Source organism: Mercenaria mercenaria, chromosome 12 (assembly GCF_021730395.1).
Source record: "Mercenaria mercenaria strain notata chromosome 12, MADL_Memer_1, whole genome shotgun sequence".
NCBI lineage: Eukaryota > Metazoa > Mollusca > Bivalvia > Venerida > Veneridae > Mercenaria > Mercenaria mercenaria.
The window spans coordinates 78,090,177-78,114,667 of record NC_069372.1 but is presented as its reverse complement, the minus strand read 5'-3'; the positions used below and the strand labels follow the sequence as shown (position 1 = coordinate 78,114,667).

Sequence of the window (24,491 nt, the reverse complement as noted above, 5' to 3'; positions counted from 1 at the left end):
TTTAAAAACAGTTACTGGTATTCTAGATAAGAAGAAATGAAAAGAAATCTTAACATTCAGTGTAACAGCAGTGCTTATAATATCCTGTTGGATTTTAAGCTCACATATTGACAGGGTGGGTGATCTTTTGTGATCGCCCTTCGTCCGCCATCCGTCTTTCCAACATCCGTCTGTCCACAATTTCTTGTGAACACAACAGAGACCACATTTTGCAGTCAGTTTTAATCAGACTTGCAAACAACTTGTATTGGCATAATATCTTGGTTCCTTTTGAAAACTGGCCAAATCCCATCATGGGTTCTAGAGTTATGGTCCCTTAAAGGGCCAAGTTTTGATATTTTTGGCTTGTAAACATGATAGAGACCACATTTTGCTATCAGCTTTAATCAAACTTGCAGACAACTTCTATTGGCATAATAATATTATCTCAGTTCCTTTTGAAAACTGGCCAGATCCAATCATGGGGTCCAGAGTTTTAAAAAGGGCCAAAATTTGCTTTTTTTGGCTTGTGAACATTAAAAGAAACCACATTTTGCAATCAACTTTAAACAAACTTGCACACAACATAATAATATCTTGATTTAACACCCCCGGCATCTACTGATGCGGGAGGCATATAGCGATTGTCCTGTCTGTTCATCCGTCCGTCGGGACCGTTTCGTCTAGCATCAATAACCCTTGAATGACTTGATTTATTTGTGGACTGTACGCCTGTTTTAAATATTTGTATAGCATGGAAAAATTCGACTAATATTAGGGAAAATGGATCTTGATGCAAAGAAGTTTTACTCCATTCACTCGTTTTAGTTTTGGCCTGTCTCGATTTCATTTAGCTACATTCTGTTTCTTTTCCCTGTTCAGTTTTTGGTGCATTTGCGAAACAGCCATAACTAGTATATGACAGTACATGACATGATAAACATTTATTTATATGCGCCACGTGTCAATCGGAATTAGTGCAAATGAAAGGCATGAAAAATGAAGTATCAGTCAGTCTTCACGGACTTTACTTCTACACAAGTGCGAGATGCAGTATACAATCCATGACACGATTCTGTTACGTCGGGAAATGTTGACTGACATACTTCAGCGATTAAGGACACTGAGGAACGAGACAGGAAAAAATGAAATATTTAATGAACAGAAATAAAAAAAAAAATCATATTTCTTTATCTGAGATGTCAAAATTGCATTCTGTGTATCAAGGTCAGTAAAATAGCGACTTTTAGTTAAAAAGAAAGGAAAATGTCCGTAATTAATTGAGAGAGGTGATCAAACACCCACCCATCCTCATATTTTTGATATTTTTGTGGAAGATGTTATTTTTTTCTTCAGGAATAATACCGAATAAGTCTTTAACAGTATGTTTTCATGTGGAAAGAGGCACTAGACATTTATGATTTGTAAATTTTTTTTCAAACACATGTATTAGGCATTTAGACCAATGATTTTAATTCTAAATATGTATTTTATTTTCTCATCATAGGTAATGTGGATATCTGGAGCTTGCACTTAGGTACCCAGCCGTTTCAGACATATACCCCAACAACTGGGAACCAGTATAGCCCAAGTATTTCTCTGTCTGCTGATGGGACTGCTATTGCTGCTTCTTATGGCCCGTACATTGATGTTCTTCATCGGGAGGAGAAGGAGGAAGAATTTAACCTTATGCAGCATTTGGATTGTGGCAACACAGTATGTTCATTTACACACAGTTATAATTCCCCTATTGGTGTAGGGGACTTAAGGAATGCCCTTCCATTCCTCTGTCTGCAAATCTGGATCTGTTAAATTCGAAAAGTATTCAAGCTGGGTTCATTAAACTTGATATGTGAATAGAAGGCAGTTTGTAGATATGCACAAACACATTTTACATTTGGTTTGTAGGTCAGATGTCAAGGTCACTATTTAAGGTCAGGTAAAGATTGTTTTTGCTTCATAACTGTTATATGCATTGATGGATTATCTTAGCTCTACACACAAATGTTCCCCAAAATGAGACAATGTGTCAACGCATGATCTATGCCTGTTGGTTAAAGGTCAAGGTCACTGTTAAAGGTAAAGTAAAAGCTTGTTTCTGCTCCATTACTTTAAATTGCATTGAAGGATTATTTCAGTAATACACAGAAACGTTCCCCATGACTATGTGTTGCGCACATGACCCATCGTTGTCAGTTAAAGGTCATGGTCACTATAGAAGGTAAAATAAGATTGTTTTATTCACTGGTAGGAACTTTTTATTGCCTTTGTAATACTCGGTCACATGTTTCCTGTGAAATTTATTTATTATGCCCCCCTTGGAAGAAGGAGGGGTATATTGTTTTGCAGATGTCTGTCAGTCGGTCGGTCTGTCCGTCGTTATGTAGACCAATCCGTTTCCGGATGATAACTCAAGAACGCTTGGGCCTAGGATCATGAAAGTTGATAGGATGGTTGGTCATGACCAACAGATGACCCCTATTGATTTTGATGTCAGTAGGTCAAAGGTCAAGGTCACAGTGACCCAGAACAGTTAAATGGTTTCCAGATGATAACTAAAGAATGTTTGGGCCTAGGATCATAAAAGTTGATAGGGAGGTTGGTCATGACTAGCAGATGACCACTATTGATTTTGAGATCAGTATGTCAAAGGTCAAGGTCACAGTGACCAGGTACAGTTTAACAGTTTCCAGATGATAGCTCAAGAATGCTTGGGCCTAGGGTCACGAAAGTTGATAGGGAGGTTGGTCATGACCAGCAGATGACCCCTATTGATTTTGAGGTCAGTAGACCAATGGTCAAGGACACAGTGACCCAGAACAGTAAAAACTGTTTCTGGATGATAACTTGAGAACGCTTGGGCCTAGGATAACAAAACTTAACAGGGAGGTTGATCATGACCAGCAGATGACCATATTGATTTTGAGGTCAGTAGGTCAAAGGTCAAGGTCACAGTGACCTGAAACAGTTTATCCGGACAATAACTTGAGAATGCTTGGGCCTAGGATCAAGAAACTTACTAGTAAAGCTTATGGTGACCTGCAGATGACCCCTTTTGATTTTGAGGTCAATAGGTCAAAGATCAAGGTCACTGACCAAGAACAGTAGAATTTTTGTACACAGTGACCAAATAATTTCTGTTCCATGTGCAATTACTGAATGCATCCAGCGGGGCATTTCATTTTCAATGAGCTGTTGTCTATAGGGGGTGGGGGTGGTGGAGGGTGCTAACTTTTATGGCTTCCATGGTTGTGTAGATTGTGAACAAACTTATAAAATTTCAATTCATTTTTTCTTCAAAATCTCAAACTTACGTCCCATGAAAAAGCTGTCTGTGTAATTCTATTGCAACAAAACTTTTATTTTTTAATGATTGCACAGTATATTGCTTGTTCAAAGATATTGTCAGTAAAATAGTTTTGATCTGATGACAATACAGGAAACAATAAGTAAAATGCCAGCTACTATAGGTCAGACCTAGCCAATTGTATATTCTCAGGTGGATGTATGGAAGGGGGAGGGGGGTAGAATTATTTATATCAGGGTTCTCGCCAGGCTATTATCGCCTGTCGCGTGCGACATGCCTTCAGACTTTGAGTTGTATATTCGACATCCCTTATTTCCCCCGTCATCCCTTAATTGCCGAAGCGACATGTCATAAAATCATCCCAATAAACACCCCGATTAATTCGATAGTGTATTCGAAAAGCTTCCACGTGCTACCCGATAGTTTAGGTAAAGCGATGCCAGTTAAGATAACCGATAAACCAATGACAGCTTCCTATATGTGGAACGTGTGACGTAAATTTCATCGTAGCTCCGCCTTTAAATCCTTTGACAGGCGGCATCTTGTGATGTGTACATGAAAGTGACTGTTTCGCAAGTTTTAAGATTATACATGTTATTAGATATAATGACAGATGATTCAACAATTATCGTCTGAATGTTTTCGCAATCAAGGAAAGACAATGTAAGGAATTAAGTCAAAAATTGTGCAACACGGTAAAATGCTTTTGAAGAATTATCGCCATAATATTAATGTTTTTCACATGTATGAAATGTGTTTTCTCGGGCGGAATATCGAAAAGACAATGCAAGAATTAATGTTTTCTGTCGTCACTTTCAAAATAGAACTTGTAGAGAAAAGTTTGAAATACCCTCCGTGCATTATTTCAACACGAACGGACACTTGGTAGAACCACCGACCTTCCGTAAGCCAGCTGGATGGCTTCCTCACATGAAGAACCTCACATGTAGAATTCAACGCCCCGAGTGAGGCTCGAACCCACATCGATGAGGGGCAAGTGATTTGAAGCCAGCGACCTTAACCACTCGGCCACGAAGGCCCCGGTCACAATTTCAGAATCCCTCCCAGCCACGCCAAATGGCCATTGAACCAAAATGGAAACCAGCGTTTCCCTGGATGACAGTCTCAGATTGTGTTGTTTTACATGTATGTACAACAAAAAAGTTGACATTTTCAAAACTTAAAAAGGATAAGTTTTCAGCAAATAAACTCCGCAGAAATAGAAGACATAAAAAATACAAATAGATCTGTGGCAGTGCTAAAATTGTGTTGTTTTAAGTACAATAAATAGTAAATGAACATTTTTAGCAACTTAAAATTGATGAACTTTTAATTGTCATTCAGCAAGTAACTCCATAGGATTTTTATGACCTGATATCTTTTCTTGTCGTACATGTAAATGATGCTTATTAATCACTGAAAATACCACTATGTTTTTCACTCTGAAATGCACCAGAATGCACCAAAATGAGTTGTAGTAACACAAAATTTTCTGGGGTGATCCCCATACCCCCCCATGCAGGAGGGGACACCCTTCCCGCACCCACCCCTTTGCTCGTCAAAAAATATCCTTCTGCAACATGCCTTCAGAAAATCCTGGCTAGAACCCTGTATATAATACTTAACTATTACACAGTTGACAGTTTTGATATTAAAACCAATGTCATTGTTTGCTTCTTTTGTTTTATATAGATCAACAATATGATGTTGTATAATGGAGACTGTGATATTCCTGCTGTGATATTCTCTAAAGCATTCTCAGTACATTTGTATCAGCCGCAGTTACTGGGAACCAGTCATGATAGTCATGTGACTGAATGTATGACTGAGATACACAATATGATTGGTGCTCCAGTGGATATTGTAGATTATAAAACTGACCAATCAGTGCTAGGAGTTGCACTTGGTTCTTATAGTGGATTAATGGATGGCTACAAGGTAATTCAGTTGCATTTTCTTTCACCACATCGATTTCAAGGTTTTGAAATACAAGTGCATTTCTGTGTTACATAGATACCATATTTATGTTAGAAAGAAAAATCCTTGCATACAGTAATAAAAGATAAAGGTAAGGCAAGCTTTATTTAAAATTGCATATAGTCCAGCACACAACACCAGCTACAAAGTTTTTGTGTGACAAACTAGGTATCCAGTCCAGGGACCCTGTGCTTGTTTTACCTTCTGGTAGCAAGGGAGCTACCAGTTCCATTTGTCACGTCACTGGTATGTCGCTGCCAGGGATGGAACCCCAGACCACAAGCACTTAAAGTGGACACTCTACCACTATGCTATTGAGGCTTTAATAACAATTGCCTCATGGCATATTTAAATGCTTGGGTAAAGTTTAAATATGAGACAGTTTTTTCAAGTATTTTGTCAGGATGCACATGTTAAATTCAATTTATTAATAAATGCATTACAAAATATTAATTGAAGTCTAAAAAGTACTGCTATTTATAATGATGAAAATATGCCTGTGATGACTGACGTTCAATTTGAGATATTTAGTATGTATGAAAACGATGAAGGCCTTGATCTAAAGTCTTTTTGTTAGACTATTTAAAACGTTAGGCTTAAATTTTTAGGTTTTTGACCAAAAATGCCTTGTTTATGTTTATGTTTGACATTGTAGATTTTAAACATTGATGATAATTGAATGGCTATTTTATCTCTTTGGACATTTTGGTTTAATTGTGTGGATTGACTTGTAATAAAGCTATTGTTCAACATTGTCATTCTCTTCATCAGGTGAAAGTGTATGACATTACGACAGCAAGACTGTTACAAACCTTAGAGGGTCACACTTGGAAGATTACATGTATGAACCTTCAGGACAGCCCACCACATCAGTTAGTTACTGGCTCAGGCGATAGAAAGTAAAGAACTGTTTTAATGCTGTTTAGTAGAGTTGCCACTGATCATCTGTTCTGTCGTTATTTTCATTGAGGGGCCGATGGCCAAGTGGTTACGGTTCCTGACTTCAAATATCTTTCTCCTCGCTGATGTGGGTCCAATCCTCATGCAGGGCCTTGAAATCTTCAAGTGGAGAAGCCATTCAGCTGGCTTTCGGAAGGTCGGTGATTCTACCTAGATGCCTGCTCACAAATGTGTTGGGCACCTGGAGTCTGCCTTCTATATTTAATACTGTAACGTTGCCATAAATTATTATTGCATTGCTTTTAGCTCACCTGAGCCAAAGGCTCAGGGTGAGCTATTGTGATCACTCACCATCCTGTGTCCGTAAACTTTTACTTTAAACGACATCTTCTCATAAACCGCTAGGCCAGTTTCATCCAAACTTCACAGGAATGTTCCTTGGATGAAGCTGTACAAAATTTTTTCAAAGAATTGAATTCCATGCAGAACTCTGGTTGCCATGGCAACCGAAAGGAAAAACTTTAAAAATCTTCTTCTCAAAAACCAGAAGCCCTAGAGCTTAGATATTTGGTGTGAAGCATTGCCTAGTGGACCTCTACCAAATTTGTTCAAATCATGACCCCTTGGTCAAAATTGACCTCGCCCGAGGGGTCATATGATTTTACATAAGAAAATCTAAAAAAATCTTCTTCTAAAAACCAGAAGCCTAGAGCTTAGATATTTGACATGTAGCAGTGCCTAGTGGACCTCTACTAAAGTTGTTCAAATCATGACCCCGGGGTCAAAATAGACCCCGCCCCAGGGGTCACTTGATTTTACATAGGAAATCTTCAAAAAAAAAAAAAAATAAACAAGAAGGCCTAGAGCTAATTTATTTGACGTGTGGTATTGCCTAGTGAACCTCTATAAAATTTGTTCAAATCATGACCCACAGTTTCAAAATTGACTGTGCCCCAGGGTCAGAATTGACCCCGCCCCAGGAGTCACTTGATTTTAGATAGGAAAATCTTCAAAAATTTTCTAAAAATAAACCAGACAGCCTAGAACTTAGATATTTAACATGTAGCGTTGCCTAGTGGACCTCTACAAAATTGTTCAAATCTTGACCCCCGGGGTCAAAATTGACCCCTCCACAGGGGTCACTTGATTTTACATAAGAAAATCTTCAAAAAAATTTCTAAAAATAAACCAGAAAGCCTAGATCCTAGATATTTGACCTGTAACATTGCCTAGTAGACTTCTGTAAAATTTGTTCAAATCATGACCCTCGAGATAAAATTGACCCCGCCCCAGCAGTAACTTAATTGTACATCGGAAAATCTTCAAAAAATTTCTGAAAGTAAACCAGAAGACCTAGAGCTTAGGTATTTGATGTGTAGCATTGCCTAGAGGACCTCTACAAAAATTATTCAGATCATGACCCCGGGATCAAAATGGCCCCGTCCCAGGGGTTACTTGATTGTACATAGGAATATCTTCCAAAAAATGTCTAGAAATAAAGTAGAAGGCCTAGAGCTTAGACATTTGATGTGTAGCATTGCCTAGTGGATCTCTACCAAGTTTTTTTCAAATCATGACCCCGGGGTCCAGCTTAAATGCAAATCTTCATAGCAACCATTTAACCAGGTGAGCGATATAGGGCCATCATGGCCCTCTTGTTATGTTAAACCCACAAATAAACCAACAGATTTTCATTGAGAAAACCACCCAAATTCAACGGGACAGTCTTTGGGTTTCTTTATTGTTCAGGCTAGAAATTCTCCATATTACTGTAGCTGGCAAACTATCTAACATTATAGATAAAGGGAAAAGTTTAAATTGTTTGTTTCAAACTTTGCAACAATATTTTTGGTAAAGGCAGTAAGTCTGTGTGTCTGTACCAGTTTCTATAAAGATGTTGTAATTTATTTTAGGATAAGGATCTATGACTTTAGAAGTAGCCAGCCGGAGCAGATTTTGATAGGAAACTCATTTAGAGTATCTTGCATACAGATGGACAATTGGAAGGTTGTCTCAGGTTCAGATGATGGATTCCTGCGTGTTTGGGACAGAAGAATGAAAGCTAAACTCTGGGAACTACATAACAGGTAACTACCTGTATAACTCTCTTCATTTATATAAGTTTGTCAATGGATGGTTAAAAAAATGTGTAGATGAACATTGAATAATTCTTAGATTATGTTATATATGTCTGTCAATATATACATTGTCAAAAAAGGGCAGGCTGCTGCTAAAAAGAGGCAGGGTGCATTTTGTATGTTGCACACCTTTGTCTACAAAAATCATAAGGTAGATTTCCATGGTTTTACATTTAATAACAGTGACTTTTTATGTTACACTACAGTTGAACTTTGATGTCTCAAACTCGAGGGTCCCGTGGAAATTAATTCGAGTGTTCCGTTGTTCGAGCCATCCAAATGGCGGCCATTTTGAATTTTGGAATTCGAGGGCATGATGTGTTAAAAACCTTACTCATAATATATTGTCATATTGTACCTAAATGTGTGTACGATACAATGATAAATAAAAAACGAACGCTGAAATATGCTTTATTATCTGTCTTCAAACATGACTTAGATATGAAACAAGAAAAACACAGATAAAACACTTATATAATTATAAGAATGTGGTGAAGACAGCACCAAATAGAAAGTCGTAAATAGCAAACCTTTATGAATCATAGTCCAGTACAAATATTATCAAACATTATATAATATTGCTTTCCAGTAGCCGACTTAGCTATTCCCCAGTTTCCGGGTCCTTTACTAAGTTGTTCAGCCATGCTAAAGCTGTATGCAAGTTGACATCGGATATCCCGTTTTTATGCACGAAAATAAATACAGACATTGCTCAATTGTTTTAAATAATTTTATTAGGGGCCTCTGTGGCCGAGTGGTTAAGGTCGCTGACTTCAAATCACTTGCCCCTCATCGATGTGGGTTCGAGCCTCACTCGGGGCGTTGAATTCTTCATGTGAGGAAGCCATCCAGCTGGCTTACGGAAGGTCGGTGGTTCTACCCAGGTGCCCGCTCGTGATGAAATAATGCACGGAGGGGCACCTGGGGTCTTCCTCCACCATCAAAGCTGGAAAGTCGCCATATGGCCTATAACTGTGTCGGTGCGACGTTAAACCCAACAAAATAAATAAATAAATAAATAATTTTATTCGTATTAATCAAAGCCCATTAAAGCATTGCAGTGAAAGAAGTCGCCTTAGTTTGTTTGTCGTATACCGATGCTAATTATGTAAGCGTGTGATAATTACGTACGCGCCGGTTAAAAGTGCAGCTTGGCGAATGTCAGGCAGAGCTGTGAAAAACTTTGTTTATACAAGACATTCCGGCGACAAATTGTCTGTTCGACTGAATATGTGTAATTATCACTGTAATTAAGCTGAGGGAACCACCAAATGAGTTCGAGAGTTCGAATTTTCGAAGTTCGAGTGATCCGAGGTAGAACTACAAAGAATAAAGAAGGAATAAATTTGGGACCGGGCGAGAGTTCGAGAGATCCTGGGTGTTCGAAAGATCCGAGTTCGAGCCATTGAAGTTCAACTGTATTTGCACAATTTCTTGAACAGATTTGCATTACTTGTTTTTTAGCTCACCTGTCACAAAGTGACAAGGTGAGCTTTTGTGATGCGCGGTGTCCGTCGTCCGTCCGTCAGTCAGTCCGTGCGTCCGTCCGTTAACTTTTGCTTGTGACCACTCTAGAGGTCACATTTTTCATGGGATCTTTATGAAAGTTGGTCAGAATGTTCATCTTGATGATATCTAGGTCAAGTTCGAAACTGGGTCACGTGCCATCAAAAACTAGGTCAGTAGGTCTAAAAATAGAAAAACCTTGTGACCTCTCTAGAGGCCATATATTTCACAAGATCTTCATGAAAATTGGTCAGAATGTTCACCTTGATGATATCTAGGCCAAGTTTGAAACTGGGTCACGTGCCATCAAAAACTAGGTCAGTAGGTCTAAAAATAGAAAAACCTTGTGACCTCTCTAGAGGCCATATATTTCATAAGATCTTCATGAAAATTGGTCAAAACGTTCACCTTGATGATATCTAGGTCAAGTTCGAAAGTGGGTCACATGCCTTCAAAAACTAGGTCAGGAGGTCAAATAATAGAAAAACCTTGTGACCTCTCTAAAGGCCATATTTTTCATGGGATCTGTATGAAAGTTGGTCTGAATGTTCATCTTGATGATATCTAGGTCAAGTTTGATACTGGGTCACGTGCGGTCAAAAACTAGGTCAGTAGGTCTAAAAATAGAAAAACCTTGTGACCTCTCTAGAGGCCATATATTTCATGAGATCTTCATGAAAATTGGTCAGAATGGTCACCTTGATGATATCTAGGTCAAGTTCGAAAATGGGTCATGTGCTTTCAAAAACTAGGTCAGTAGGTCAAATAATAGAAAAACCTTGTGACCTCTCTAGAGGCCATATTTTTCATGGGATCTGTATGAAAGTTGGTCTGAATGTTCATCTTGATGATATCTAGGTCAAGTTCGAAAGTGGGTCACGTGCCTTCAAAAACTAGGTCAGTAGGTCAAATAATAGAAAAACCTTGTGACCTCTCTGAAGGCCATATTTTTCATGGGATCTGTATGAAAATTGGTCTGAATGTTCATCTTGATGATATCTAGGTCAAGTTCGAAACAGGGTCATGTGCGATCAAAAACTAGGTCAGTAGGTCTAAAAATAGAAAAACCTTGTGACCTCTCTAGAGGCCATACTTATGAATGGATCTCCATAAAAATTGGTCAGAATGTTCACCTTGATGATATCTAGGTCAAGTTTGAAACTGGGTCACGTGCCTTAAAAAAACTAGATCAGTAGATCAAATAATAAAAAAACCTTGTGACCTCTCTTGAGGCCATACTTTTCATGGGATCTGTATGAAAGTTGGTCTGAATGTTCGTCTTGATGATATCTAGGTCAAGTTCGAAACTGGGTCAACTGCGGTCAAAAACTAGGTCAGTAGGTCTAAAATTATTAAAATCTTTTGACCTCTCTAGAGGCCATATTTTTCAATGGATCTTCATGAAAATTGATCTGAATGTTCACCTTGATGATATCTAGGTCATTTTCAAAACTGGGTCACGTGCGGTCAAAAACTAGGCCAGTAGGTATTAAAATAGAAAAACCTTGTGACCTCTCTCGAGGCCATATTTTTCATGAGATCTTCATGAAAATTAGTGAGAATGTTCACCTTGATGATATCTAGATAAAATTCAAAACAGGGTCACGTACCTTCGAAAACTAGGTCAATAGGTCAAATAATAGAAAAACCTTGCGACCTCTCTAGAGACCATATTTTTCAATGGATTTTCATGAAAATTGGTCAGAATTTTTATCTTGATAATATCTAGGTTAGGTTCAGAACTGGGTCACATGAGCTCAAAAACTAGGTCACTATGTCAAATAATAGAAAAAAACGATGTCATACTCAAAACTGGGTCATGTGGGAAGAGGTGAGCGATTCAGGACCATCATGGTCCTCTTGTTTTTTATTTTGATGCACTACTAAATCTGCTAGTTTATGGTATCACATAATTATGTGTCACAACATTGGTAAACTGTTGTTTTATTAGTTATCATTTTGAAAGTGTTTCTGATGTTTTACTCATTTAGTTTATACTAATTTATTTTAGCTTGATTGTGATGAAAGATTTAAAGCGGATCTGAACCACACTTGAGTCCACTTCCTAGAAAATCATACGAGATATCACAGTCTAGACCCCGTGCTGCGTGAACCCATGACCCCCGGGTTGAGCAGCCAACACCTTAACCACTAGATCACCACTCTACTTCATGCACTCATTTTGAAGCATTTCTTTGACTGTTCAGGAGTACTTTCCTTCAAACAGTGTAACACAAAAAGTCACTGTCATCAAATGTAATTACATATAACAATTTTAGGTAATGGATCTGTAATGATGCTCTGAAATTTCTGTGTAATTATTTACATATATTTACATGTTTTTGTAAGCAGTTTGACATTCTCTGGATGTAATTATAGCTGAATGCTATCATTGCTTTCAGCAAAAAAATAAAAATTGTTGATAATTTTTGTCACGGGTGCACTACCTTAAACTATGAGATGTTTTATTTATTGTTGTAATCAATGTAAGCAGACTTAAGATATTAATAGAAAAATGTTAGTGTGGTTTGTTTACGTTATAAAATCTTCAATAACTTCTTTCAGGTCAATTTTTGGTATGATTTTGGTAAACTTAAAACAAACAGCATGTCGTTTTCTCTTACTGAAGAGTTTTTTATGAGTTTTAGAAATTATGAATACGGTTATTGCATTATTAAGTTAAAAACACCCTGGCATGACGCTCAGCATTAAGAGGATAGTGCTACAGTAGTCCTATGTCAGTATAATGTGACGGGGTGCTGTATCATGTCACATGTCTATGGCATGATATTCCAGTGAGGCAGCAATATAGTTGGGTAATGTGCTCACTGGTACAAGTAGATGCCGATGTTTATATGTCTGGAATTGTTTTGAAAAAGACGTTAAACACAAAAATATATTTATAATTTATGCTGTCATAATCATGTCAAGTCATGGACATTTCTTGGAAATGTGAAGCAACTACTTATTCATGGGATTTTTATTGTTCAAACTACAGTCTATAGTGCAAGACAGTGACACATACACACAGCTTAAACATCACATACTTAATACTACTGTTTGATTTGTCATTATCAAAAGTGTTTAAAGTGAACAAACTTGACATAGATACGAGTTGAGAGCCTGCTGTCCTGCTGCCATAAACTCAGATAGTTTTGCAAAGGTTTTGAGTGTGCTATTATGGCCTGTGTTGTATAGCCAGCTTGTTTACTATATGGGACTATTCACATGACATAATTTTCACGCAGATGAACAATTAGATAAAAGTCATGAAAACAAATCCTTAAAAAAAAAATTCTGAATTTACAAAACACAATAATTGTAAAACTGGTTTAATATACATGCAAAATACAGATTTGAAAGAAACAAAAATAGAAACTTTTATTAATTATGAGCTTATATTCTTTCAGACACCCTGTTAGGTATAGTCATTTCAATGACAAGACACTCATTGTTGCCAATATTTCCTCCAATAAGTTCCCAGAGGTGGATGATTTTGACAACATGACGCATCGGAGGTAAATTTATTTCTTTAAAAATTTCATGAGTAGCTCTGGAAGAGCAGACAGTCTTAATATTATTATATTATACCAGATTTATATAGCGCCCTTTTCATGATAAACACGTTCAAAGGCGCTTTACAGCAACTGCAGCCACACAGGGCGCGAAATCATCCTCTACTAGTACAGACACAGAGCGATCTGACCAGAGGGACAGAGTGAGACAAAGCCCCCACAGAGAGATCAGAAATCAGATACAGGCTTGTCCGGCTAACTTAGCCTAGCTCGTTGCGAATAGACAGCCTGGTTCTTTAACGTGCCCAGTGTATAGCACTGATACACGCAAGGATTGCCTGGGTTCCTGACCAGTACACCTCTAGCTGGGTGGGAAACACTGAAAAGCGTTTCTGAAAATTCCCGAGTAGCTGCCGGGGATCGAACCTAGACCTCAGGATTGGAAGGCCAGTGTGCAAACCACTGAGCTATCCGTCCACCTATATTGTGGCATAATGAATGGTTACACATATATATCTCGAGTCCATCTGTTGTGATTAATCAAAGTAAATGATATTTAGGGATTTTCAGCGCCCTGCCCATTTTTAGCGCCGCCCTTTTGCCTTTCTTCAGCGCCCCTTTGCCCTTTTAGCACCGCCCCTTTGACCATTAATTAAGTATTTCTAAATGAACTGCCAATCAATCATCTGTCAAAATACTATCCCAGATAATTGTCAATCGATACGAAGTCATGACACGCACCGACTATACACAGGTGCTGTGTATTTGCCCGTGGCATGTATGCAGTATCGGTATGCAGACGACGACGACCGACCGAATCGTAACAAACAACAGTTAGATAGGTCAGCAATTAAAGCAAACTGCAAAACAGATTAAAAAAGGAGAAAAAACATCTTAAAACAAAGTCTGCTGCTTATTAAATGCCGATAAATGGCCAGTAATTATCTGCAATTAGCGTGGCACCTTGTGTCAATTTTGTTGTTCACAGTTTGATCTCGGTTGAAGGTAACAGTCGATCTTTAATTAGTATCACTCCCTATCAGAATGTATATGATTTTGTTATATTTATTTCATCAAAATACTATTAAATTTCTATGATATTAATTTTTTTTAAAAGAAAATAAACCACTCGATCTTTTACAGAACGTAACGGCAATCTCAGAATTTAACTTAGACAGTCAGCGCGTAGAGTAGTTTCCCTTTACCAAAATGGCGAAAATCGTAAACAGAGTTATTTTGTTAAATTTGTAGTTGGAAAATTGTCTACACTTTTGTATAATATGCACCCACAATTCGGGGTTGAGGGGGGCGGGGTCCAAAAAAACTGTGCATTTATACACGAGTATGAATGTATAAAGACAGATTTGCACCAGAATTATTCAATAGTATCTTTATGGTATATTTCTAATCAAGACAAAAATAATGTATGCAAACATAAAACAAACTGCTGTATTTATAAATGATAAGCATGTTATATAGACATACAGGTATTAATGTTTTTCCAGACATTCAGATTCATTGCAAATCTTTCTGTAGTACCTTACAATGTAGACATTACAACAAAAACCAAGGAAATCTACCTTATGATTTTCGTAGACAAAGGTACGCAACGCGCAAAATGCACCCTGCCCCTTTTTAGCAGCACCCTGCCCTTTTTAGAGGTCTAGAAAAATCCCTAGATATTGCGTTTTAACACCATACCCATGTATGTTCATTGGCTATTGTAAATATACATGTATATACACATCATTAAGGTTTTATATACACATCATTAAGGTTTGTCATTGCAAACACAAATCAAATATAAGTATAATATGGTCATGATGATGACTCCAGAGATTCAAAATGGTTTCTGCCAACAACTTATTGTCTTATAAGACTGCACAAAATCAGCAGTATATAATATGGGATTTTAAAAGAACCTTTGTCACAATTTAACCCTAAGTCATAGACATTTATCACATGTTTGATGTTGCGGGAGTGTATTAAGCCATTAAATAAAAATGATAATACACTAGTGTAATAAAGCTTTGACGTCGACGTCATTTATAGTAATGGCGACGTCGGTCAAATTGTCTTGTTTATATAGTAAAAGAAAGTCTATTTTTTTTATGTTTTGTTAACAAAGGTTAACATGTGATAAAAAGAATATTACATTTGTGACTTTCCATATTAAATTCATTAAACTCGTTGAATAAAATTGTTAAAATGCTCGGCAGAGCCTCGCATTTTATAATTTTATTCAACTCGTTTAATAAATTCAATATGAAAAGACACTCATGTAATATCCTCTATGTATCATTAAGTGATTTGTCTTTTAGTTTATAATTACTGTTAAGAGGATAGTTTCCTATTGGTGAGGTTTGTGAATTTAACACTTATCATGCTGGACACGACAAAATCTGTCTTTGTGACCAGTGTAGATCTTGATCAGCCAGCATGTCTGTGCAGTCTGATCAAGATCTGCACTACTCACCATTCAGTCAGTATCTGTTTGGTAATCACCCATTTTGACAGTCAGTGGTACTGTCCAAATTGAAAGGTGTACAAGTTCATTATAGAAATTCAGCAGGGTAAGAGTTAAACCTTTTACATATTGCAGGTTCAGAGGCACATTGAATGTATACAACTTCCTTGAAGATCTCACTACCAAAGATGTTCCGGAGATTTGCTTATCCTCCTATGATCAGCCGGATGCTTCTAAATACAACATATCCTTAGCAGTGCCTTATGATACCCTAAGTTACTGACATAGTGACTTAAAATACATTTATTGTGAAATAGTGTGCTACTGCTCAAGGCTCATGTCTTAAAAATGGCTTTTGACGTGGTGTTTTTACATGGGTAGACAACATGTATTTGACTTGAGTACAATCATTTAACTCTGTACAAGAAATTCAGGCTTGTGTCTAGGTAGGTTGCAGAAAAACTTGCTAGACAGTGATTGAGCAAGAAGACAATGAAAACGTCCCCTAGACAGCTGGATTTTACAAGCAGACTCTGGTGTCATGGCTTTATGGAAAGAATTATACAGCTGTGACTGCTGCTTCGGTGAAAGCTTTGTTCAATTTTTTATGACAATGTACATCGAAGGAAAGAAAAATACCCTGATACAGACTGGAAAACTCCTCACATTGATGGATATTCAAGAGATGTTGGATGGGAAGTCTAAGAAAGAAAGTTCAGGTCACTGGTAAAATATTGCAAAATGGAAAAATACCTTATTTTACGTGTTCAGACATAGTAGAAGCTGTTATATTTAAGGACAAAGTTTTCCCATTTTCACAAGAAGTTCATTATGTTTGCAGTGATAATTTTTATGTGTCACATCTTTCAGCCAAGATTTTTATCCGTCACTTTGTGCTTTTTTTTAGCTCACCTGTAGGTGAGCTTTTGTGCTCACCCTTCGTCCGTCGTCAGTCGTCAGTCCATCCGTTCGTGCATCAACAATTTCTTGTCTGCACGATAGTAGTTTCATTTATGATTTTATTTTAACCAAACTTGCACACAACTTGTATCACCATAAGATCTCGGTTCCTTTCTTGAACTGGCCAGATTCCAATATGGGTTCCAGAGTTATGGCCCCTTAAAAGGGCCAGAATTAGCTATTTTGACCTTGTCTGCACAATAGCAGCTTCATTTATGATTTTATTAGCTCACCTGTCACATAGTGACAAGGTGAGCTTTTATGATCACCCTTCATCCGTCGTCCGCCGTCAGTCCGTCCGTCCGTGCGTCAACAATTTCTTGTCTGCACGATAGTGGTTTCATTTATGATTTTATTTTAACCAAACTTGCACACAACTTGTATCACCATAAGATCTCGGTTCCTTTCTTGAACTGGCCAGATCCCATTATGGGTTCCAGAGTTATGGCCCCTGAAAGGGCCAAAATCAGCTATTTTGACCTTGTCTGCACAATAGCAGCTTTATTTATAAATTGATTTTTACAAAACTGGCACACAATTTGTATCACCATAAGATCTTGATTGCTTTCTTGAACTGGCCAGATTCCTATATGGGTTCCAGAGTTATGGCCCCTTGAAAGGGCCGGAATTAGCTATTTTGACCTTGTCTGCACAATAGCAGCTTCATTTATGATTTTATTTTAACCAAACTTGCACACAACTTGTATCACCATAAGATCTTGGTTCCTTTCTTCAACTGGCGAAATTCCATTATGGGTTTCAGAGTTATGGCCCCTGAAAGGGCCAGAATTAGCTATTTTGACCTTGTCTGCACAATAGCAGCTTCATTTATGATTTGAATTTAATCAAACTTGCACAAAACTTGTCACCATAAGATCTTGGTTCCTTTTTTAAACCGGCAAGATCCCTTAATGGGTTCCAGAGTTATGGCCCCTGAAAGGGCCAAAATTAGCTATTTTGACCTTGTCTGCACAATAGCAGCTTCATTTTTGATTTGATTTTAACCAAACTTGCACACAACTTGTATTACCAAAAGATCTTGGTTCCTTTCTTGAACTGGCCAGATTCCATCATGGGTTCGCAAGTTATGGCACCTTAAAGGTCCAAAATTGGCTATTTCGGCTTTTGCAGCCATATACAAACTTCCAAAATATCTTAACAACAATAAATCTTGGATTCCATGACAAATCAGATCCAATCGTAGGTTCCAGAGTTATTTTATATCTGATTACCTCCCCTGATTGTTATCAAAATGGATTTATATCAGTAAGTACTTATAGGACTTATTTGAAATTTAATTATTGTCTTTAGTTGGACTGAGCCAATCAGGGTAGATAACTATGGACTGATTTTATTGCAAATTACCTCCCTTTATTTCAAATTAAAATGGGTATATCTCCATAACTAATGAAGATACTGATCTGAAATTTCATTTATGTCAACAGATTTATTGGGCAGATCCTTCTTTTGTTCACTTACAATCATTTTTTTTTAATTACTTCCCTTTTACATTACTATAAATAGTTTATTTTTAGTAACTTTTTTATTATGGGCCGTAGGGAAAAACCGAGACCACTTTTCTGTGGTACAACATGGATGTTACCTCCAATTTTTAGGTGTATTTTGACATATCTGTACCTTGTAAGAATTTTTTTTTCTTTTTGGTTAAATTTCTTCCCTTTGTTGTTCCTGTCCTTTGGACTTAGATATTTTTTCTGAGGACCTTCTTGTCCTCAAGTGCAATGATAACAGGTGAGCGATATAGGGCTATCATGGCCCTCTTGTTTACATTGCAGCTTTTCCTATTTTTTTTCTGACATTCTTGTTGACTTTCTTAGGAAGAAAGTTTTCAAGTTTCCAATTTTTGTTTGCTTCCTATCCTTGATGTCTTCAAAGAAATTAGGATGTCACTTGTTGATTGTGAAAGACTGCTGTTGATACAGCCCCTCTGACCAAATTAAACTTGCAGGAAAACTTTGTCCTTATCTAAAAGTATCAAAATGTGTCATTTTTAGCTCACCTGTCACATAGTGACAAGGTGAGCTTTTGTGATCACCCTTTGTCCATCGTCCGTTGTCAGTCCGTCCGTGCATCTCGTGCGTCAACAATTTCTTGTCTACACGATAGTGGTTTCATTTATGATTTTATTTTAACCAAACTTGCACACAACTTGTATCACCATAAGATCTCGATTCCTTTCTTGAACTGGCCAGATCCCATTACAGGTTCCAGAGTAATGGCCCCTGAAAGGGCCAAAATTAGCTATTTTGACCTTGTCTGCACAATAGCAGCTTTTTTTATAATTTTATTTTAACCAAACTGGCACACAACTTGTATCACCATAAGATCTTGGTTCCTTTCTTGAACTGGTCAGATTCCATTATGGGTTCCAGAGTTATGGCCCCTGAAAGGGCCAGAATTAGCTATTTTGACCTTGTCTGCACAATAGCAGCTTCATTTATGATTTTATTTTAACCAAACTTGCACACAACTTGTATCACCATATGATCTTGGTTCCTTTCTTGAACTGGCCAGATTCCATTATGGGTTCCAGAGTGATGGCCCTTGAAAGGGCCAAAATTAGCTGTTTTGACCTTGTCTGCACAATAGCAGCTTCATTTATGATTTGAATTTAATCAAACTTGCACAAAACTTGTGTCACCATAAGATCTCGGTTCCTTTCTTGAACCAGCCAGATCCCATAATTGAATTCAGAGTTATGGCCCCTGAAAGGGCCAAAATTAGCTATTTTGACCTTGTTTGCACAATAGCAGCTTCATTTATGATTTGATTTTAACCAAACTTGCATAAAACTTGTATCACCACAAGATCTTGGTTCCTTTCTTGAACTGGCCAGATTCCATCATGGGTTTGCGAGTTATGGCCCCTTAAAGGTCCAAAATTGGCTATTTCGGCTTTTGCAGCCATATAGCCTTCATTTATGGTTTTATTTGATACAAACTTCCAAAATATCTGCAGCCACAATAAATCTTGGATTCCATGACAAATCAGATCCATTCGTAGGTTCCAGAGTTATTTTATATATGATTACCTCCCCTGATTGTAATCAAAATGGATTTATATCAGTAAGTACTTATAGGACTTATTTGAAATTTTATTATTGTCAGTAGTTGGACTGAGCCAATGAGGGTAGATAACTATGGACTGACTTTGTGTCAAATTACCTCCCTTTATTTCAAATTAAAATGGGTATATCTCCATAACTAATGAAGATACTGATCTGAAATTTCATTTATGTCAACAGATTTATTTGGCAGATCCTTCTTTTGTTAACTTACAATCATTTTTTTTTAATTACTTCCCTTTTATGTTACTATAAAAAGCTTGGTTTTAGAACCTTTTTATTATTGGCCGTACGGAAAAATCGAGACCACTTTTCTGTGGTACAACATGGATGGTACCTCCAATTTTTAGGTGTATTTTGACATATCTGTACCTTATAAGAATTTTTTTTTCCTTTTGGTTTAATTTCTTCCCTTTGTTGTTCCTGTCCTTTGGATATTTTTTCGTAGGAACTTCTTGTCCTCAAGTGCAATGATAACAGGTGAGCGATATAGGGCCATCATGGCCCTCTTGTTCTAATATAGTATATGATTTAGCTAACACTTCCATCTTACCTTATTATAAAGCAACTATTGCCTTTCATCCGATTAGTCACAAAAAGGACTTTTTACTGACAAAGAACTGAAAGTGATATATGCATATAGTTTCTGCAACGTTTTTTCTTGGTGCAAAACCTTTTATAATCATTGGTACCTTATTTGGAACTAAGGACAAGTAGCACCTTCCAAGCTGTATTAATCAATGAATCATACAATCAATCAGTGAACGGGGGAGGGGTAGATCAAAACCAAATAAAAAATACTAAAACACACATACATTAATATGTTTGAGAGAGTAAATACAACAGTAAATACAATGGGTAATAAAATAAAAAGGTAAATAGTACATTAATGCACAACTTGAATTTCACGAAGTGCTCAAGGTGAGCTTTTGTGATCGCCCTGTGTCCGTCGTCAACAATTTGACTGTTAACACTCTAGAGGTCACAATTTTGGTCCAATCTTAATGAAACTTCGTCAGAATGTTGCCCTCAATAAAATCTTGGACGAGCTTGATATTGGTTCATCTGGGGTCAAAAACTAGGTCACCAGGTCAAATCAAAGGAAAAGCTAGTTAACACTCTAGAGGTCACATTTATGACCATATCTTAATGAAACTTGGTCAGAATGTTAATCTTGATGAATTTTAGGTCAAGTTCAAATCTGGGTCAGATGGGGTCAAAAACTAGGTCACTTGGTCAAATCAAAGGAAAAGCTTGTTAACACTCTAGAGGCCACATTTATGACTTTATTTTCATAAATCTTAGTCAGAATGTTAATCTTGATGATCTTTAGGTCAAGTTTGAATCTAGGTCAAATCTGGCCAAAAAGTAGGGCACCAGGTCAAATTAAAGGAAAAACAAGTTAACACTGTATAAGCCACATTTATGACCGTATCTTAATGAAACTTGGTCAGAATGTTAATGTTGATGATCTTTAGGTCATGTTTAAATCTAGGTCAGGTGGGGTCAAAAACTAGGTCACCAGGTCAAATCAAAGAAAAAGTTTGTTAACACTCTGGAAGCCACATTAAAGACTATATCTTCATGAAACTTGGTCAGAATGTCAACCTTGATAATTTTAAGGTCAAGTTTGAATCTGGGTCATGTGGGGTCAAAAACTAGGTCACCGGGTCAAAGGAAAAGCTAGTTAACACTCTAGAGGCCACATTTATGACCATATCTTAATGAAACTTTGTCAGAATGTTAATCTTGATGATCTTTAGGTCAATAGGTCAGGTGAGCGATACAGGGCCTTCATGGCCCTCTTGTTTACATACTTCTCCGCAAGCTCTTCCATTCGCTGAAGCTAATTCCCTCACATGCCTCAGTGAAAAAAAAAGTGGCAGTTCTTCCCAGTGAGGGGGGTCTTCTTACATGCAAACATTCAGGAGCATGTGCTCCTTTAGATAGGGATGGTTTATTTTGCATCCCTCACAGAATGTTTTTTTTGGAAACTTTGTAGTAGTTCGATATCTTTTCCAATAAGCACATACCTGCTTTTTAGCTCACCTGAGCACGAAGTGCTCAAAGGTGAGCTTTTGTGATTGCCCTGTGTCCGTCGTCCGTCTGTCGTCGTCAACAATTTGACTGTTAACATTCTTGAGGTCACAATTTTGGCCCAGTCTTAATGAAACCTCGTCAGAATGTTACCCTCAATAAAATACCTGACGAGTTCGATATTGGGTTCTTTGGGGTCAAAAACTAGGTCACCAGGTGCAAAGTGGTTTGCACACTGGCCTTCCAATCCTGAGGTCGGGGGTTTGATCCCCGGCAGCTACTTGGGAATTTTCAGAAACGCTTTTCAGTGTTTCCCACCCAACTAGAGGTGTACTGGTCAGGAACCCAGGCAATCCTTGCGTGTATCAGTGCTATACACTGGGCACGTTAAAGAACCAGGCTGTCTATTCGCAACGAGCTAGGCTAAGTTAGCCGGACAAGCCTGTATCTGATTTCTGATCTCTCTGTCGTGGGGGCTTTGTCTCACTCTGTCCCTCTGGTCAGATCGCTCTGTGTCTGTACTAGTAGAGGATGAATTATGCGCCCTTTGTGGCTGCATTTGAACTATGTAAAGCGCCTTTGAACGTGAAATTGATCATGAAAAGGGCGCTGTATAAATCTGGTATAATAATAATAATAACGAATCAAAGGAAAAGCTTGTTCACACTCTTAAAGATTTGGTCAGAATGTTACCCTCAATAAAGTCTTGGACGAGTTTGATATTGGGTCATCTGGGATCAAAAAGTAGGTCACAAGGTCAAGTCAAAGGAAAAGGTTGTTTACTCTCTAGAGGTCACAATTTTAGCCGAAACTTTATGAAACTTGGTTACCCTTAAAGTCTAGGACGAATTTGATATTGGTTCATCTGGAATCAAAAACTAGGTCAGCAGGTCAGATCAAAGGAAAAGCTTGTTAACATTCCAGAGGTCACAATTTTGGTCCAATCTTAATGAAACTTGGTCAGAATGTTACTCTCAATAAAATCTTGGACGGGTTCCATATTAAGGTTATCTTGGGTCAAAAACTAGGTCACCAGGTCAAATCAAAGGAAAAACTTGTTAACATTCTAGAAGTCACAATTTTGACCCAATCTTAATGAAACTTGGTCAGAATGTTACATTCAATAAAATCGTGGACGAAATCGATATTGGGTCATTGGGGTCAAAAACTAAGTCACAAGGTCAGATCAAAGGAAAAGCTTGTTAACACTGTAGAGGCCACATTTATGACTATATCTTAATGAAGGTTAGTCAGAATGTTAATCTTGATGATCTTTAGGTCAGTAGGTCAGGTGAGCGGTACAGGGCCTTCATGGCCGTCTTGTTTGATAACCTCGGAAGCCTCTTTTACAGGTTTTCAATTCTGTTGGCGATTTTGTCAACAACAGACTTAAGTGCCTTCACATAGGTGGCATTGATACTGACTCGGTTCTGGTTGAAATAGTTGCCCCGTCTGAAAAAAAGAACATACTTTCATTTTCAAACTGAATTAAAAAAAAAATGTCGAAAGTTGAGTAAAAGAATGTACGTCAGTATTTCCCGTAATTAAAGTTCTTTGGTCTTTTATTCCACTTCCTCGAAACCAGCATCACTGTTCTGCATTGGTGTATATGAGTTTGAGTCAATGGACTGGAACAGTTCCTACCCTAGATCGTTGTATTTCCAGATCGATGGAGCAGGTACGGAAATGTCGTTTTAGTATGACCAAGGTTGTATATTGCCGCCATCAGAGAATATTGCCGCCATCAGAGACATATGTCATACATGCTAGCGAGGTGACATGTATGACAACGATATAGTATCATGGCTGGCATGCAAGGCACATCCTCCTTTATGGTGTCTGGAATATCTTTTCTGTTTATAAACTGGCGGATATCGCTGTGCAAACTGTAACACATGAAAACCAACATCACTTCTTTCTGTGATTTGTTCAGTAATGTTTTTGAGTACCACTCTCACTTGTTCACATCTTTGTGTCGATGGGCTGTAAAGCAGAACTCAGAGTATCCGTTGATCATGAGATAACTTTCCGTTGTGTTTGTTTTTGAATTAATAAGGAATTGGGAATATAACCCATTGTTTTTCCTCAAAGTAATTTTCCTTTGATCGGGTCAACTACATGTCACGCGATGGTGCATGTATACATGTTTGACCGGTTAAGGTATTTCATGTATAAACTAAATTGTACAAAATAATACATGGAAGTTGGAAGGCTAGTTACCATAGCGATTAGGGCTAACCACTTTAGTATAGCACTCGCCTCTTTCTAGAGAAAGGATTAAATCATATTTACTTGATTTAATACTTTTAACTTAAATTGCGGAGAACAATAAAAATCAGATCAAAAATTTAAATGCTAAAACAATAACAACAAAAATAAACAAACAGTAAACATAAAAGAATTTTCCTTAAGTCATGAACACATGTTGGTCTAAGGAAATCTTAACACTCAGTGCGCATATTGCAATTAAAGCGGAAAGAGAATATTTAACAGTACTTTTCGACAAAGTTTTGCCGGGGGTTGATTATCAAGATTGAAATATGCTTAAATATCTATGCTAATAAATAATACTGTTAAGCTTACAAAAAATGAGAGTATTTGAATAAAAGTACAATCCGCG

At 37.5% G+C, this 24,491-nt stretch overlaps 1 protein-coding gene across 2 annotated transcripts in view; it reads left to right on the top strand.

The window, feature by feature from the left end:
* Window positions 1-24,491, top strand: part of LOC123535126 (F-box/WD repeat-containing protein 8-like) — a 48,656-nt gene extending 24,165 nt beyond the window's left edge. The window contains exons 6-11 of one of the 2 annotated variants that reach the window (XM_045317671.2): window positions 1,487-1,695; window positions 4,979-5,224; window positions 6,035-6,162; window positions 8,077-8,250; window positions 13,218-13,325; window positions 15,925-24,491. In XM_045317671.2, the coding sequence (XP_045173606.2) occupies window positions 1,487-1,695; window positions 4,979-5,224; window positions 6,035-6,162; window positions 8,077-8,250; window positions 13,218-13,325; window positions 15,925-16,072 (1,013 nt within the window). In that variant the 3' untranslated portion in view covers window positions 16,073-24,491. The remainder of the gene's footprint in view (window positions 1-1,486; window positions 1,696-4,978; window positions 5,225-6,034; window positions 6,163-8,076; window positions 8,251-13,217; window positions 13,326-15,924) is intronic. The other variant, XM_045317672.2, reaches the window with a different exon arrangement.